This window comes from Cebidichthys violaceus, unplaced genomic scaffold (assembly GCF_023349555.1).
Source record: "Cebidichthys violaceus isolate CVI_PGR_0920_01 unplaced genomic scaffold, fCebVio1.0.p SCAF_39, whole genome shotgun sequence".
Classification (NCBI taxonomy): domain Eukaryota; kingdom Metazoa; phylum Chordata; class Actinopteri; order Perciformes; family Stichaeidae; genus Cebidichthys; species Cebidichthys violaceus.
The window spans coordinates 234573-253665 of record NW_027176583.1 but is presented as its reverse complement, the minus strand read 5'-3'; the positions used below and the strand labels follow the sequence as shown (position 1 = coordinate 253665).

Sequence of the window (19093 nt, the reverse complement as noted above, 5' to 3'; positions counted from 1 at the left end):
TCGTGTGTGTGTGTGTGTGTGTGTGTGCGCGCGCGTGTGACTCTGCCCCCGAAATAAAGTGCCAACCCTGAGCCTCGCGGACACCATGACGTCACCGTTGGAGCGCTGAACTAAAACAATCAACCTCGTCTCCTCTCCTCTTTGCTCCTCATGACCGACCGACACCGTCTCATTTTTGTGTGGCGTGTAACAAAACCCCGGTGACGCAAGCCAAAGGAATTGTTTGTGTGTGTGTGTGTGTGTGTGTGTGTTTGTCTCTGTCAACCATTGCTCAGTAAACAGCGCCCCGGCATACGGTAGAAGAAGAAGAGGAGGAGGAAGAAGAAGAAGAAGCAGAAGAAGCCGTGTACCGTTAGCTCGCATCTCTTCTGTCCGATATTAACAGGCGATGTCTGCTCAGCCCGGCGAGGAGCTCGGCTCGGAGGGGAAGTGGTTCGGGGACGACTACGAGAGGAACGGCCTGTTCGGGAACACACCGGCCCGGTTCAGCGAGCTCCGGGACGAATGTCAGCCGAGAGGCGGCGAGGTGTCCGCGGACCTGGATCCACGAGCTCATCCCTCTCAGGACGACGGGAAAAAAGGGCCTCACGTTGCTATGGGAACTGCATCTACAGGTAAAAAGCTGGGCAGTTGAGTGTCGATATTTACTAATTTGTAATTATTAATTTAATATGTTTTGGGACAAACCCCACATAGATGTAAATACAGGGAGAGAGAGAGAGAGACGCAGTACGTTTGTCACACAGACTCAGCGTTACGACAGACAGGCCTGTCTGTCTCTCTGTCTGTCTGTCTGTCCGCCTGTCTGTCCCTCCGCTCAGTCAAACTTCGGGGCTTGAAAACACAGAATGTGAGAGAGTAACTCTTCTATACGACGACCGTAAATGAGCTGCCACGATGATTTACGACATCTTCTTAAACTAACATGTTCTCAGACGTCGGTGGAGCTTTTTTTTTTTTTTTTTTTGGCGTTATGAAACATATCAGTTATGACACATTGTGTTGTCACACGTGATGTAAAGCAGCATGCTTTTAACAAGAGCCTGTTGAACTTTTCAATTGTCTGAGGGACACATGTAGGCCTGCATCCTCCATACCTGTGTTCTGGATGTGCTGGGGCAGAGGGATGACCAGCCTTAATGCTTTTAAAGCCAGTGAGGCTGAACATGATTGAATCCTTAAAGATTGTATCAGTCCTGAGCCTAAACTTCCCTGTTAGGATATTGCTAATGATGTATTATTGGATGCTGGAGGCAGCGGTTCCTTTGTGGGAACGTCACGCAGACCTCAGTTCTAAGTCCGCCACTCTCTCTCCTCGGCACAGCTCGGCTGCTATTTTTAATCCTGGAAAAAAAAAAACAGGGTCCACTATTCGCTTGGCTAGCAAAACTAGAGCCGTGTACTTTCATTCACGAGTTCACTGAAAAATTCATGAGAAGATGTTTTAAAAATAAAAATCGCAGCCTCGTCTCCTCTCGGGCCTTTTCTGCTGTGATCCAAAACAAGAAGAAGAAAAAATGTTATTTTTCCGTTCTGTACGAGATGCATAATTTAGACTTTTAATCCTTTTGAGGCGTAGAATTTAGCACGTAAGTAGAACTTAAACGTCTCAAGATAAACGTGTTGCAATTTGAAAAAGGAATCGCAAAATGTATATAACTTACAAAAGCTACAAATGTATCTTTTTTTTAAGCAGACTGCATGTAAAATATTTGTGAACGGATGAACCGAATAGTCGATGTTTGGTCCGGCTTTCTTAGAAAAAGACAACAAAGCACATGCTCTACTCTACTAAGCTCCAACACACACACACACACACACACACACACACACGTGTCCACACCAGTGAAATAATCCACTCTGTCACTTGTGTTCTTGGTGGGAACAGAGCAGATCTCATCTCATCTAACAGGCAGACTGGACCTTTTCCTCTTGACCAGACATGTTCTAGTCTATTCTGAGCACTCCTGCAACAAACAACCTCTGATACCAACTTCCCCCTTCGCTGCTGTGCTTGTGAATAATCAACAAAATAACATGTCAACTTTTGGAAAATTAAAAGATTTAGATTTTACGGAGGGAAGCAAAGAAGTTTGGGCCTTTTTGAACACGGTGACTTGTTAAATAATGACTCTCCAAGACGTCTAGAATTGCCTCGCTAGGTAATTGATCCGTCCGTTCACCACAGTAATCTACCCGCCGGACGCTAAGAACGCCGATTTCAGCTGTAACAAATCACTACGGGACAGAAACCTCAGCCTCGGTTCACAGACGGCGCAGTACGGCAAAGTCCTGAGACGGTTTGGGGAGACACGAGGAACAAAGTTGTGGGAAGATATTGCTGAATCATGACGAGGTCTAAGTTAGCTGTGAAAATCCCACAGTTTCTCTGAAGCACATGGCGTGTCTGATGGCCTCCCCTGCTGTCTGAGAAGAAAACAACTCAACAGTGTTGTGCACACACATTGTGACGTCCTTTCTTTCTCTCTCCTACAAGCTCTTTGTAACTGATTACAGTGGGTTGTATTAGTTACTTCATCATCCGGAGAAACATCCTCCAACACAGTCGGAGGAACATAGGTGGATTAGACTCGAGTTCTTCTCCGTTTCAGCATATCACCAGGGACAAGGGTGAGACAGCGTATGTCTGGCCGGGTCTTTTCCATATCTGTCAAATCGGGAAAGCACTTAGTGGACTCCGCTGCACTGCATAAGCCAGCACAGTGCATCTGTGCCTTTAGCTCCTGTTCCCAGGGGGCAGAGCAGTGCTAGGTCTTTTCAGACGAGATGATAAAGATGCAAGATAATACAGGGGTGGAGGATGATGAGGAGGAGGAGGAGGAGGGGGGGGGGGGGAGCAGCTTAATGGCAAGAGAGGCAAGGCTGCGATGAGGAGGGAGAAACAGGAAACAAAGAACTGTCTTTACGTTCACGGATCCCTTTAATTCAGTATCCGACTCGTGACAAAGACACGTACTTCCTCAGTGAGTGTCAGCTGAGCCGCTCCCAGGTGAGAGCCAGCGTCAGCGCTTCTGTGATTGTGTTTGAGAAGGTGTCGTCCAGCGCCTTGCATAACACAGCGAGGTTTAAAGGGTGTACAATATACTAGCGCGTCTGCTTGGGATGATTTTAGAGCGCTCATCCCCCGGATTCCAATCTCATTTATCTTCGTCCGTCTCCAGGAACAATTAGCTAATGCCTAGTTATAAAAGCATGACGGACTCAAACGGCCCCGCTACGGGGGACAAAAAGAAAAGCGTTATCGCTAGCATAACATCAATAAATCATCATTCATAATGTCTTTTCATTCCCCTTGTGTTTACACTGAAAAGCCAGCGATATGAGGGTGTGTTTACAATTTGGACTGCCTCGGTCCAGGTCTCCAGCCTGTGGGCACAAAGTAATCCCTGAGCGGAGTATTACAAAACTGCTCCTGGGATCACAGCTACTACAGCAGCACAGAGGCTGCTAAACAACAACAGTCCATCTTATTTTCTGCTGGTGGTCGTTGTAGTCCACGCGTCCTTTTAAACGCCAGATTCTGTACAATGTAAGGCCAATCCAAAGTCACAGTGAATTGACAGCACGCAGACAGGCTCCTCCCACATCCTCTCCATTCATCCGTGAAGCAGGACAAATACGATCAATGCAGTGGAAGACGGGTACCGCGACTTAAGGCTCTGAGCAGGGACAGATTAGCTTTTTATTTTGACTGCCTCTACATCGATCCGTCTTTGACTGCTGGAACAGCAGCATTCGTCCTGTGTGGCCCTTTTAGCGATTTCTCTGAGAACGGTGGAGACGCCGACGTTTCTCACAATAATTGTGGGTCCTCGTTGTCTCGGATCGATGCGGCTCAGGGCAGCCGAATCCCTCAGCACAGCTGTTCCGCTATCGACCTCTACTCGTAGTTCTGTTGGAGCTCGGCTCTTACTACAGACCGTCTTCTGTGCTCTCCATTATCTTCTTCTTTAAAGTGGACTAGCATTCATGTATGTGTTCAGCCGAGGATGTCGTAATCAATATATTATGAACAGAAACGTCATAACCGAAGCTTTTAAAGCCATTAACGGTCACGTTGAGCCTCAGTTTATCACTCTCTACAAGGCATAATATATACACTTATATCTACTTTTCATTATGGAAACATTTCTTTGTTTACATGCTTTGTTTTTTTTTTTGGTCTTTCTCCAACTTGTATAACTGGCTAATTTAAATGTTTCATAAAATGTGCACAGCTTATTCAGTCTTCAAGCAATTTCTGTTTGTATCTTTTAGGAAGAACGTTTTGAGCACAAGAGGACAATGAATAGATAAAGTGATAGTGCTGCAGCATTTTATTTAATCTCTCAAAGGGCACAGATGGCTTTGAAACAGGAGCCCGGTGAGTGGACGTCTTGATGGATTACTTTCCACGAGGTCATGGAGTGAAATGGAGCTCCTGAAAGGTGACACCACAGTCAAGGGGAGGGGGGGGGGGGGGGGGTCACGGACAGACTAATGCAACCGTTGCCCCGCAGTCGATTAACGGTCGTTTAACGGTAAAGCTGAACTTCTGTCGGCAGCATTCGGATCTGGACTCCTGGCTGCTAGAAGTGAGACGACACGACGTTCTGGAGACTTGAAATCCCTTTCTGTCATCGCATTAGTTTATTTATTTGATGCCGTATTGAATAACTGCAGCGGATCAGCAAGTTGTCTTCAAGGGAATGAACCCTCTTGAGTCCCACATGCAGCTCAGTAAAAACCCCTTTGATTTCAGAAGTGGTAATATACTCGTCTTGCAGCCCTGGCTCTTGTAACAGCGTCTGTGCTCGCATGTTTTTGTCTGCGGCCGGATAATTAGGAGCCCCGTGCCTCGGCGTGTAGCGCAGATTGTCAGGCTGCATTAGTTTCGTGGGGACTGCTCAGGCTGCACAGAGGACAACAAAAGGGGGGGGCTGCCCCTTCACAGCACATCCACCCGGGACTTATTTATTTAACCGCACCATCCCTTCAGTGACATGATTACGCTGTGTGGCTACAGTGTGAGCCGAGAATTCCTCTATTGTCACATCCGATGTCATCAGTGAGCCTTGTAGGGGTCCCCCCCCCCCAGTGTCTGGGTGCTACGCTGCATCAACAGATTCAAAATGCCCAGCATGGCTGCCCCCCCCCCCCCACGGCTGCCACCATGGCAGTTAAAGACCAGCACCAGCTTCTTTATTGTTACAGATGCCTTATGCAACTGCTGGTGAGTTCATCTGTTGGAATGTAGAACGGGATGATGATGGGGAGAGAGAGAGAGAGAGAGAGAGAGAGAGCGAGAGAGAGAGAGAGAGAGAGAGAGAGGATTACTGGCAGTTCACAGCTCCTGAGATCACCTCTCTGCTCAGTTTTGGAGAGGCCCTGAGTGCTTCCCACAGTAGGTTTCTGTACAGTGTATCAGCGAGCGTAAGATTACGATGGCGTTGCCAGGGTAATGGCCGATGTGACCTATACGATGGTAGTACACTAAGAGGATTATACATCGGCGGTACATCAAGGGCATCGCTGAACTGGAGTTGGCTCAGCGGCTCTGTCCTGCGTTTGACTCCATCTACAAGACATTTGAGTCTATTAGATGCAAAATAATCTGCAGCTCAACAGCGTGGGCCTGCTTTGCCTTTCCTCCATGTCCCGTCAGCCCCCCTCCCTCCCCCATGTGTCCCAGCATGGGTGTGTAGCGTTCGTGCCATTGTGCTGCGGTGCGATGTATTGTTAATGACGATGAAGGAGCGGCGGTAGGAAGGACGGCAGAAGGGAAGGGTGGTGGGGCTTTTTAGAGGAAGCGAAGGGAGGGACGGGACGTCCTGACCTGTCGGGTCTTCTGTCAGTCACTCTGCATCCTCCAGAGCTAACCCTGAGGCTGCTATTTTAAATCCCCCCCCCATCCAGCCCAGCAGCTGGACCCAGCCTATTTATAGCCCCACCGCTGCCCCCGGGAGAAGCAGGGCTAGAGAGCAGGAGGAGGTGCTCAGTATGTGGAAGTATAAACTCGGACTTCTACATAGCACATTGGAAATATTAGCATCACAGTGGTGGTGTACAGTGTGTGGATATTGTGTGTGTGTGCTCCTGTATGTGTGATTGAACGTGACTCAGTGTGTGTTTGTTGGTGGGGAGTGTCCTGACTTAAAGTCAACAAGTCTGAATACGTGACTTGGCCTCGACTTCTGACCTGATCGTTTTTGAAACAACATCCCCATCAAGTCTGCCTCTTCCTGTTTTGCAAGTCATGTAACGTGAGCGTCCTCAACGCTTTGCTGCAGTGCTGTAACAAATTATTCAGTGATATTTTTTACAGCAGAGCGCACACAGATTCACAGCTAACATGTGTCGGTTGTGCGTTCCTAATTGTAGATCATTAGCACAACAGTTGTATCATTTTTAGCTAGTATTAGCTTCATTTTGCAGTTGCGTTGAATACCACAGAGCTGCATGCTGGGCTTGAAGTATTTATTTTATACGTTTATCGGGGAAGAGTTTTGTCAACCTAGTGTAGTAGCTGTAGCCTTTTTTATTTTAGCTTGCACATACGGCGTATTGTTCATATTTGATGTGTGCGTTTGTTTTCATAACACTAATTTGTCGGGGGGGGGGGGAGATGCAGGATTAATAGTGATTACAGAGCAGAGATGTGACTAGAGAAAGCTCTTTGCCTGCATGATTTAGAACAGACTCTGGTTGTGGCTCTGTGGTTTTTTTTTTGGGGGTCTGAACAATCCCCCTTTGTCCCACACTGAGCACAAGTACCCTCTGTTACTGCTGCCTCGCTGATCTTCACAGCCGAGCACCCAGTCCGACTACGCTGCCATCGCAGTGCCACGGTTCCAGCACCAGCTGAAGCATAGCGTTGTTTAGCTGTACGTTTTTCATTCATCAAAAAGCTCACGGGCTGATTTGATGCGAGCGTGTGACACACAGACTGCTGTCTCTCTTCCATAGCAGCGTGTAACCTCACTGAGTTCCAGTTCTCTCTCTTCCTGTCGATCTCTTTAGACGACCACATGTCTGGCCTGTTTAGGACGCCCATGAATGACGACGGCGACGTCTACACTTCCCTGACGTCAAATCAGAGCTACACATCGGGTCGAGAAGCCTCCTACCTGTCGGACGACCTGAAGCCGTCTAAACCCTCCTCTGGCTCCTCTGGCCTGGATCCCTTCTCCAGCGACGCCTACAGCTTCAGCTCCGGCCCCAAGATGACTTCCAACCTGGCTGACGACGTGCCGAAATCTCTGTTTGGCTCAGACAAGACAGAATCCTACAACTATATGGACATAAGCCACGGGGACGAGCGCCATGACCAGCACAGCCTGGTGGACACAGGCTCAACTGGTTATGACTCGTTGGGCAGCTACATGGATAAAAACCACGGAGGAGATGAGGAGGAGGAGGAGGAGGAGGAGAACCTAGGTTCAGCTCTGGGCTCCCACTCTTTCCCCTACGTGGAGGAGCCATCTGATGAAGAGCTGTCAGATTACCGCTCCTACCGAAACCTGGGCGGCACCCCGCAGACGGCCAGCCCGGTGAAGATCACTCTGACCGAGTCCCATCCTCCAACTGCCAAGACTGAGCCGCAGCAACGCGCCGCTCCGGTCAGCGCGTCCGAGCGAGAAAACGTCCTCAGCGTGGGCCTGCAGGGGGTTCCCACTGTGACGCTATCAGAGCCAGAGGACGACAGCCCCGCCTCCACTCCCAACGCTTCACCAACACGTAGGCTCAACGCACGCACACACACACACACACACACACACACACACACACACACACACAAACACCTGTCACACGTAGAAATTGGGGATGTAGATAAAATCCCCCATCATGGTATAAGTAATTTCAGTATATTTTAGTATTGTACATTGTCTGGAAAAATTAAGAATTTAGACAATTAAGAAACTATTTATGGATACAATACAATACAGATGGGAATGCATGATTTTATCCCATCATGTGAATTAAATACTTCACCGCAGCTATATTTCATGCAGACTCCATATAAACCAAAGTAAGGTTGCAGCAGCAGAGTTGAATAGAGCAAACAAACATTTGATTTCGTCAGAGGAAGACTGTTATTTCTTCTTCCAGAAGTTACATAGCCTGGCTTTAGGTCGTATGTGCAAATGTCTGTATTTGTAATGTGAATGAAGACCTGAACGCCCTCTCTGCATTTCTTTGTGAACAGAAAAAGAATTCTCTTCCCACGACACGTTCAAGGCCGACGCGGGGAAGCCTGCAGCTTCCAAAAGCAGTCCGAGCACAAAGGCAGGCGGCAGGGAGCAAGACGGAAGCAGCGCCGAGTCTGGAGACTCAGAGATTGAGCTGGTGTCCGAGGAGCCTCCGAAGGCCGCTAGCAACCCGTTTGTCCAGCCGCCTAAAAGCAAGGGCGCTTTCAGCCAGCCTAGCAACCCCTTTGACAATCCCCCGGTCGCCAAGGGTGGTTTGGGCCTCGCAGGCAACCACGCTGCACCCACAGCCTACAGCATTCTGAGAGAGGAGAGAGAGGCGGAGCTCGACAGTGATCTCTTCATCGAGTCTGCGTCTGAGGAGAGCCCAAAGAGAGTGCAGGGCTTCAGTGGCCCCAAACAGGGAGCGAGCCCCCCCTCTCCGCTTCTCCCCAGCGCCGTCCCTCCCCGAAGTGCGGCCGAGGCGGCGCCGGCCGAGCCCCCGATCACAGAGAAGGTCAAGACCCCGGTGAAAACGGAGGAGGATCGCCCCAGCAAGCCCAAGCCACCGACTGCTGCCGTGCCCCCAGAGGTGCGATCGGAGAGGCCCCACCAGGACGACATGCACAAGCACACCAATGAGGGCAAAGAGGACCTCGGGAAGCCTGCCGCCTCCATCCTCCTGCAGGGCTTTGACAAACAGAAAGGTCAGTCCTAGAAATGTTTCTCTATTGCACAGAATGAGGTGTTTCCTAAAGGACACGAGTAATAGAATTTCACCAAAACGTGTCTGTAATCTTTTCCTCGTTGCAGTGGTTCACCGTGGCTTAAAAGCTGCTGTCCCCGGTATTGGCTTTCCAGAAATAGTGCCGTGGAACAGGTAGCGTTCTGATGCCTCCATGCCCGAATTAAAACAGCTATAGCATGTGCATTTGTGTTTAAAACCTCCCTCATCACAGCTAGCGATACAAACTGACCAACTGAAAGACGGAAAATGATTTGACGGCGTATTTTTTTTTAAAAATCAAGTCACTAACACAGCACTTGTTTGTTTACCTTGTGGACGCTACCTGCACGGTGTGCTTTGGCTCTGTTTTGTTGACGAGGCTGGGGAAGTAAACAGGACTGCTGAGAGAGGTGGGATGTTCCACTGCCGAGTGTGTGTGTGTGTATGTGTGTGTGTGTGTGTGTGTGTGTGTGTGTGTGTGTGTGTGTGTGTGTGTGTGTGTGTGTGTGTGTGTGTGTGTGTGTGTGTGTTTTTGTACTTTCCTGAGGTCTACTTCCCCCTGGTGGTACATTTGAGAAGAAAAAAAAGAAGCATTGATTCACATTTATGACCATTCATGATGACTGAAACTCAAAAGTCACACTGTCTGAATGTGTCAACATGACTCTCTCAGATTATGGAATTGCAGATTCTTTGTAAATTTAGACAGCATCTGGCTCCTCACACCCCTCTGTGATTAGATAAGTCAGAGATGTCCGTCGCAGTCAGCAGGAGTTAATGCTGTCTAAGCTGCACATTTGGGGTTGGCATGGGCATTCTGACTTCTATTGGCTGTGCTCTGCCCTTGTAAACATTGTGTTTACATAATCCTATGAAGTCAAAACTGGGGCACCCTCCTACTTAGGAGCTTTGAAGGCTTCCTCTTGAATTCCGCCAGACAAAGAGCCGACACAATAACATCTTAATGAGCGTCGTTTGGCTTTGGTTTCCTGAAACTCACAACTACTAATGCACCCTGGTCCAGCAGAATGTGACGGTCGAGTCAGCGACGCGATTAAAATGTAAACATTATATATAATATATAATAAATAACAGGGACTGCTCTGGTTTTGTTTACTCCGACTGTAAGAAGGTTCTGGAAATGCTGAAAAGCAGGTCATGTGTATTATTTTCAGCACCACCAGGGGGCGCAGTGCACCTACGTCGTCGCCGCCACGCCGAACACACCAGCAGGTATTGTTTTTCGTGGTGCACTTCCATGTCAGTTGCCATAGCAACAGTGATGGGAGAGCTCATTGGGTCTGGTTCAGGGATGTCTGTTTCCCCCCCCCCCCCCCTCTTTCGTCTTTCTTGGCTGGTGTTGAACATTGAAGCATGTGAACGCTGCAGAGAGCAGAAGGTGTGAGAGGTGTGGCTGTCTTGGGGGGGGGGGGGCACCTGACTAATGGCTTTGATTGGATTGAAAGATGACGTAACTACAAAGGGATTGTGTTCCGCTCCGTGCTGACAACACAGTGACTGCGCTGTTTCTCGTGCACGTTTGCATTACAAATAGGAATGTTGTAAATCACAAACACATGCCGAGGGCACTAAGTAAGGACCGTCTTGCCGTAATGCACTAAATGTCGCTCGTTATGAATCATTAGAGTGAGAGCACTTAGCCTTTTCATTTGTCAGCGAGTCGTATAGTGGAAATCTGTGGCTATAACCTTGAGTATTACTCTGTGCACATAAAGAACGGACCTGGATGTTTGCCACGTTTGTTTTTGCTTAGCAACATGGCCTCAAGTCCGGCTATTTTCAACCTTTTAGAAAACCCCGCCACTGCGCCCTGTCTGGTGATGACATCAGACTATTAAAATGACCACAGTCACAAACCATATTTACAGCCTGCATTATTGATCGCACCAATAGATCTAGTGTATGTATGACGGGCGTGTGTGTGGGTAAACCCTCCCACTGCTACCCACCATCACCAGTCTGTTGTGATGCTCTGTTGGGGCTTTTATTGTGAAAGCCGGTGTTCCTTTCCTTTTAATAAAAAAAAAAAAAAAGCCTTGTCTCCAGCGATCACCACCCACCCTCTCCCCCTCTCCGGCTCTTAATCATTGCATGGATGGTTTGCTGCTGCAGCAGCAACTGTGGTGTTTACAATTTGACCCCCCCCTCCCCCTCCCCCATCACACACACACACACACACACACACACACACACACACACACACACACACACACACACACACACACACACACACACACATATACGCACTTTCCCCCGCTCCTTCTTTTTAAGCCATCGCTGCTCGCAAGCATCAGTCTGTGAGCTCCGCGAGCAGCCAGCAGCACCTTGGAAACCTTTCCTCCTTTCCTCCCTCCCTTCCTCCCTCGCTGTCATCTCAGCCTATCTCCCGCATCCTTTTTTTTTTTTTTTTTTTTTTTTGGGCCATTTATGCCTTTTCTCGGATGAGTGAGTGAGTCGGTGCTGCTGAAGAGGGAGACAAAAGAAGAACGCCGAGGAGCTATCACAGCAAAAGAACAGGGACATAACTGATCACCAGCATGCAGGCCGCTGCAGACGTGACCAAGAAGGAGAGCTCCTGGAGCGGCTGGAAGGGCCAGGGTACTGACGCCTTTACTGTGATCCACTCATCAGTCTGTCTGTGTTTTGTGGCTGTGAGAGAGCGACCGTTATCTCCGCATGTAGGTCAAATACTCATCACACTGTTGGTGTGTATTCATGAACTCGTGTGTGTGTGTGTGTGTGTGTGTGTGTGTGTCTGTGTACATTTGTCATCTAACCGTATTGATGTGTCGGGGAATCAAACAGCAGTTGTTTTCCCACGGACACGCCCTGATGACGGATCCTTTCTGCTGCGCGTGTGTGTGCGTCCGATTTTAAAAACAAAACAAAAAAAAGAAAAAAGAGTAGAGGGGGCGAGAGACGCTGGTGGGTGTTTTGAAAAATAAGTGCGCACACACACACCAGTGAGCTGGACGCCATCTGTTTCGGGTGCATGTTTATACGGATGCCAGCGTTGTGTTGTGGACTAAGGCGTGTCGTCGTCGTCACCCTACCCACTTTGCAGCCGTGCAGTAGAGCTGGTTCTACATGGCGTACGCTCTGTTTTTGTGTAACGAGGCAGTCGGGGTCTTGGGAGGGGGGGGGCGGCGGCATTGACAGACTGTCTCCATGGTAACCAGGGCACACCCATCCACGATTACATCAGCCTCTCATCTCCTCGGCTGCCATGGCACCTTGCAGAGAACCGGGCCGGAGAAGAGCGTCCTCCTCCTCCTCCTCCTCCTCCTCTTGTTTCCGTAGCACGGGGGGCTCGTAGAAGGGGCCAAGAGAGAAAATGGCGTCCACTTCCTCCTCACTGGTTGGGGGGGTTTAGTATCGGCCATCATTTTCAGGTTCAGCTCACAACAGCAGCGTGACTGCACTGGTCTGCTTTCAGTATCCCAGCAGGGACCACGGCGGTCACTGTGGGTGTGCTGCTTTGTACAAAGTAACCTTGATGAAAAGCCCCATTTGTCATTATTCTACTGAGTCACTGTCCATTTATGTCGGACTGTGTAACACAATATCTGTCCACAACAGCAGCAGCGGCGGTAAGACGATACAGTCAGCACAGCAAAGGATGAAATTGGGCAGATTGTTTTCTTCTTTGCACATCACCTCACAGCTAGAGGCCATTTTAAGTTTAGTCATTCTCGTTGCACAATACTGACTCACTGCTGCCAAGACACTCGAGAGTGATCAAACAACGATCCAAGATTGAGTCTCACAGGACTCGAGATGACAACAGCCGGGTTTTCTAAAGCTCAGAACGTAAAACCCGCTCCTGTGAACGCTCGACTAGTGTCTCTAATCGAATGGCGGCGTCTACAACTTTGAGCATTTAGGAAGATTATTAGATTTTTACACGGCAAAAGTTTGTCTTTGACGATTAAACTTTGGGATCGAAAGGATTTTTCTGACATAACCTGGTGACTTACTCACTGCTGGAGATGCAGACATACGTCTATGTAGAGAGAGACCAAAGGGGGTTTGGGTGGTTTTAGTGCTGTGTGTTCATTTCTGTTTGCTGAGATATCATGACATCATTTGCTACAGCTAGTGACTCATACGTTTTATTTATTTATATTTCAAAACCGAACTATCACTCTGATAATAGATGTGACGTTCATAATCATCATGACTCAAGTGGTCTGTTGGCAGCAGAAGCGTGCTCACTGTGGCTGATGGCTTGTTTGAGGCCATGAGGATGTCTTCAGTGATTTAATGAGGTCAGGCTGAACTAGTTCCACTACAGAAGGGGGGGGGGGGGGGATTCATATTATTGTCACTGGTGTTAATCATTTGCTTTGGTTTTTGCTCGGTGTGTGTGTGTGTGTGTGTGTGTGTGTGTTTAACGTCAGAGGTAAGAATCCTATCAAACAGAGCTCATCATTTGTACTCTGAGCCTGCATGTCTGACATTTAACAGACAGTTATTGCTCAACTTATTGTCAAACTAACTGGTGCACACCTTTAATATGATTATCACATTATAATATGTATATGTAATATATTATAATTATATATATATAAACAATTGAAATGTCCCCCAATCTGTCATCTAGTTTAAACTAGTGGCACCACACAAATGAGCATTTCTATTCTTTCAATCGGTGACGTTACAAACTCAGATTTGAATAAATTCATCTTTCAGGCTTTGTGTGAAGCCTTTCATTGTCCTCTAGCACTCCACCATAAAGGGAGAGGCCGTCTTCACGTGTCGGGGGTGTAGAGACTCGACATGTGCTGCTGAGTCCCCACATTCAGAGCCAGAGTCTCTCTCTCTCTCTCTCTCCCTCCCTTTCCAATTTCGGCCCCTCCCTTCCTTCCTCACTCCATCTCTCAGTGAGCACTGGAGAGAAAATGGAGCACGGTAACTATGGTAACTGCATCAGGCAGGTGCTCAGTAGATCCTTCAGTGTAATCTGACTACAGTCTGTGCGGTTTATTAGCATGCAACGCTACGCTAGTTGTCTTTATCTTTAGCCAAAAAGGCCTCTGGGTTCATTTTGTCTTTTATTTTAGTCTGAGCATGAAAGAGAGAGACAGAGTCTGTGTGTGTGTGTTTTAGTGTGTGTGTGTTTTAGTGTGTGTGTGTGTGTGTGTGTGTGTGTGCCTTAGTGTGTGTGTGCTGGATTGCAATGTGATTCTCCGGCAACCGCACCCCATAGACAACCCCCCTCCTCCTCCTCCTCCTCCCGCCCTCCCTGCCTCAGTCCCCCTGCACCGATTGGCTGGTGTGACTGTGGCCCCTCCCCTCCTGTGCGGGGGGGACGGGGGACGGGGACTCCCCCTCCAGTGTTCTCCTTTTGTCCGTGGATAAAGCAGCTGCCTCTTTCCCTGTGCAGCCATGGGACCCGCAGGTCAGTACTCGCTTCTACTGCACTAGCTGCAGCTTTTCTCAGCCTGTGCAGCACATCACAAAGACACCCGTCTGTCGCCGGTCAACACCGGTCTCACCGGCAGAGCTGTCTGTCTGTCGCGGATGTGTCTGTGTTGTTTTAGAGCTGCTGTGTGTGTGTGTGTGTGTGTGTGTGTGTGTGTGTGTGTGTGTGTGTGTGTGTGTGTGTGTGTGTGTGTGTGCTACCTGTGTGTTTGCCTCCATGCTAATCAGGAGCCACAGGGACAGTTTGTGAGTGTGGTGGCAGCAGCTACAGCTCCTGTGGGGAGCGGTGCATGGACAGCAGCTATAGGACACATGGGTTGTGTTCTCACGGTTTCTGAATGAGTAGCGTCTTTGATTTGATGGAGGGGGGTGCCGGGGCAGATGGGTACTGTAAGTCACTCTTGGTTCCCGATAAGAAAAGACGGACTCTGCATGTTGTTTTACAGTATACGAGTGTGTGGGTAGCAGAGATCCACGGAGTCACGGCTGTTCTTCTGTCACCCGGGTTTAGCCTGCCTTTCTGGCATCCACAGATGCCTTTTTTTAGTGGAGAGTAAAGATGGCCGTCATCACTATGCTGCTCACAGCTCCACAGCTAAAATTAGAGCAGGCAGGCATACAGCTCAGAGAGAAAAGAGTGAGACCCCCAGGAGACCTCTGCCACGATTCTCTCTTCTTCCCAGGGACAAAAGTTCACATTAAGGTACCGGTTCCGCTTTGCCTCCCGGTGTGACGCGAAGGACGTCCAGGTGTCCGTACCAACAGAACGAAAGGCAAAAACCCCCGGTAGAGCCGGCAGACGTGTGGCGGTCGAGGCAGCTGGTTCAGCAGAGGTGAAATAAGCAGCCGACAGTTCTCATGGAAACAGGCCTGTGTTTCCACCCGACACAGACGACTGCCAGAGGAGGACCGTGTCGGCTGTAATGGTACACTGGGCTAATCCTCAGTTATCACTTCTCGCTCTCATCTTTGCTAGTGGCTTTGTATTACAGGCCCCACCGCCCCGAAGGAGAGAGGAAAAGAAAATGTTGCAGCAAAATGCACAAGCGCCTTGCAGGCATGTTGTGTTTTTCCAAGTTTGTTCCTGTACGAGTGACGCGGTTCAGGAGGAGTCGTGCTTTAATGAGACCGCATCAACAGATCTGCTGGTCCGGCTAGGTCACATTGAACCGTTATCTGTTGAACTGCTGATAGTGCTTCTATTTCTGCTACCGGCTTCGCTGAGCTGTACCGTAGGTCAATAATTAATTCTGCCAGTGCAGGCGTACGCTCGGGTGTCAGACGGTTCCCTCTGTGTATGAGACCGGACCAGATGCCGCTGAGCAGAAGTACACGTCAGATAAATACCAAGTCACACACCGAGACGCTTTGCTCGACAAGTGAGAGTCAGGTATTATCTTCTCCAAAGGTCGCGCTATATATAGGAGTAAAGAAACCGAACTGGCAAATCATCACTCGAGACACCTTAACGCCACCTCACAGCCTCCACCGCTAACCCTTACTTAATGAAAAGCTAGGTTAGGAAGCTGGGTTAGAAACAGGATCACGTGTCAGCGGAGGATCTCTTGAGGACGCCGGGTTGTGAACAGCTTCCAGATATTTGACCCAAATGTGTGGTGTGTAGCGCAGCAGCAGCAGCGGCCCGATCCACTCTGAAAACGGATACGTCCGAGAGAGCGGGTGGTCACCGTTGCGCCGGTTGTGGGTCCTAACCCCGTTTGTCCTTGTCATGTTCCCTTCCAGCGATCGACCTGCTCTACTGGAGGAATGTGAAGCAGTCGGGGGCCGTGTTCAGCAGCGTGCTTCTGCTCCTCTTCTCGCTGACCCAGTTCAGCGTGGTCAGTGTCGGAGCCTACTTGGCCCTGGCTGCCCTCTCTGCCACCATCAGCTTCAGGATCTACAAGTCTGTGCTGCAGGCTGTGCAGAAGACCGATGAGGGACACCCTTTCAAGTGAGTAGAATTAAACCTCGTTCAATAATGGATTTCATGAAAAGCGTCTATAGCTTTTACTAACTCAAAAGGTCTATGTTTCTGTTACCAGAGCCTACTTGGAGATTGAGATCGCTCTATCCCAGGACCAGATTAGCAAATATGCCGACAAAATCCTGCTGTACTCCAACACCTGTATGAAGGAGCTCCGCAGGCTGTTCCTCGTACAAGACCTGGTCGACTCCTTGAAGGTTTGCCTCACACTCGCAAAACTAAGCACTCAAGACGGCAGAACGACCCGGTCGTACACGTGTCGACTGTCAGACGTGCAGGTGACCGTGTTTTAAACGGGTCATGTCTGTCTGTTTCAGTTTGCTGTTTTGATGTGGCTGCTGACCTACGTGGGCGCTCTCTTCAACGGCCTGACACTGCTCATCCTAGGTGAGGTCATCCCAACACACACACACACACACACACACACACACACACACACACACACACACACACACACACACACACACACACACACACACACACACACACACACACACACACACCTTGCCTTATCTGTGTCAGAAGTTCAACAGTCTTCAGAAGCGTTGATGAACAGAGTACATGTAACAACGTTATATTGTGTCGCATGTATGAATGAGAAGTACAGCATGTCCCTTAAGACTATGCCAGAACCAAATTCACGTGTACTTCACTGTCCAACGTCTACATTATCTCTTTACTTTTCCAGTGTACCTTTAGATAAGTGTTGGCTGCTGACACAAGCGTCAGAATTAACCGTGACTCTCTCTCTCTCCATGCCTCCACAGCTGTGGTCTCCATGTTCAGCATGCCTGTGGTCTACGAGAAACATCAGGTAGGGATTTGAGCGTCACGATAAGTCAAGTTTGCAGAATGTCGTCTGGTGTTTACACACGTCGATTTCCTTTCTTGTTTTCAGGCACAGATCGATCAGTATGTGGGGCTAATACGGACCCAAGTCAACTCTGTGGTGGGGAAGTGAGTGTTTGTCTTTCAGACCTTTTTTTTGTTCAAAGTTCACTCGCGATATAGAAGCAACTGTAGCTGCAAAGCACCACGTTTGAGCACCCTGTTTCACAGCCTTCTGGGGCAAACAACAACATGAGCGGCACTCGATTTAGCTCGACTAGAGCCACTGATGTGCCCTTGTGCAAGGCACTTAAGCCCTTACTCCTCTGCTCAGTGGCCTGCAGATAAGACTGCAGTTCAGGTATTTTGTGTGTTGCTGAAAAGAGCAAGTGTGCTCAGCAAATCTTCCAATTTGCAACCTTCATGTTATGAATTAACAATTTGAACCATCGAATCGGTTTAAGGTTAATAAAACATGTTGCACAGGGTGAATAGTGAATCAGATATACATCAGCTCTGTGTTAACCCAGAACACTCAAACAGTGAAGTCTGTGGATTTCTAAAGGGTTAATTGATAAAATGTCTGCCTGCAGTTCTTTTGGGACCGACCACTATCCATTTGCCAATTATAGTAAAACCTGCCGGTCAGTTCTGTGGACCGCCATAAAAAGAGAGAGAGAACAAAAACATTGGGTTTAAGATGAAGTAAAATAAGCACAACTTGAGCTGGAATAAATACCTTGTGGGACACGTGGCGCTGAAGGCCGTTTTCTCTGTACAGGATCCAAGCAAAGATCCCCGGGGCCAAGAGGAAGGAGGAGTAGACCCGTCCGTCTCACCGTGAAGCCGACAGTCCGGTCCAGCTCAGTCAGGCAGCTCGGTCACCGTTGAAGAGCCTGGTCGTCATCTGTGGGGCGTAGTGCGATGTCATCTTGGTGTTCTCTCAAAAGCATCCACCGGAGAAACCGTCACCCTGTCTATAGCAGTCTAAACACTAACACACAGTCACACACACATAATCCTGTTTCTAGGTAGACGAGTACACAACTAGAAAAACAAAAGAAGAAACTGACTTTTTTTTGTGTTGCTTATTATAGAAGTGCATGAAGTCGAGCCTTGGGTAAATAAATATTTGATATCTTTTGTGCGGTTTTTAAAAGTCACGCTACATTTCTGCTTCGCAGTGCGGACCACAAACTGTACGGTTTGGCACAAAAACAGCTAAATGCCCAGAAACGTGCTCTGCTGCCGATGTTAAATACTGCTTCATGTCTCAGAGTCGGCCGACAGGGCTTCTCTCAGTATATGTCCATATATATATAAATAGCAAAAATGATTTCCTTTTGGTGTTTTCCGAGCACAGCATAATTTAACGATATGCGTCTTAGATGTGGTAATTGTAGGGTTTTTGCTTTTGTATAACCATACGGAACAATACACACGCTCGTGTTTAAGGTACTGTTGTACAACTACTATGAAGACAAGGAGTATCTGGTGATATTTAGCTTGTTTGAATAACTGTCCAACTTTGTACTATGTTCAACTATACTCTGTAGTTCTTTAGACCCTGGACTCTTTAACTATTTGCACTTACACTATGTATTTAATTACAAGAACAAGAAAAATAAATGTACCTTGATGTATAACATCTCCTCAGCTACTTTACTGACCACTTCAAGTGAGTGAAGAGGAGTGTGTGTGTGTGTGTGTGTGTGTGTGTGTGTGTGTGTGTGTGTGTGTGTGTGTGTGTGTGTGTGTGAGAGAGAGACACACCGAAGCTAATTTTGACGTGTTAACACTTTTGATGGGAGACCTGGAATGATGAGCTAAAAATACAAGCCAACCAATTCTGGCACAGACGCACCTCTCCTCTCATAGTAGTTTAGTGTGCGAGTGTGTGTGTGTGCGTGCAAGTGTGTGTGT

The 19093-nt window shown here is 48.5% G+C and overlaps 1 protein-coding gene across 4 annotated transcripts; it reads left to right on the top strand.

Annotated features, from left to right (window-relative positions):
• Positions 1 to 77: 77 nt before the first annotated feature.
• rtn1a (reticulon 1a) lies at positions 78 to 18816 on the top strand. 4 transcript variants are annotated; one of them, XM_068726429.1, is made up of 9 exons: positions 78 to 614; positions 7021 to 7737; positions 8207 to 8893; positions 16102 to 16309; positions 16401 to 16539; positions 16660 to 16729; positions 17110 to 17156; positions 17241 to 17299; positions 17952 to 18816. In XM_068726429.1, exons 1-9 carry the CDS (start codon positions 389 to 391, stop codon positions 17992 to 17994), a joined length of 2196 nt encoding a protein of 731 aa, XP_068582530.1. In that variant the 5' UTR covers positions 78 to 388; the 3' UTR covers positions 17995 to 18816. The 4 variants fall into 4 exon arrangements, with proteins under 4 accessions (XP_068582530.1, XP_068582531.1, XP_068582532.1 ...); XM_068726430.1 differs by lacking the exons at positions 78 to 614; positions 7021 to 7737; positions 8207 to 8893 and adding an exon at positions 11129 to 11532; XM_068726431.1 differs by lacking the exons at positions 78 to 614; positions 7021 to 7737; positions 8207 to 8893 and adding an exon at positions 14175 to 14335.
• Positions 18817 to 19093: the final 277 nt, after the last annotated feature.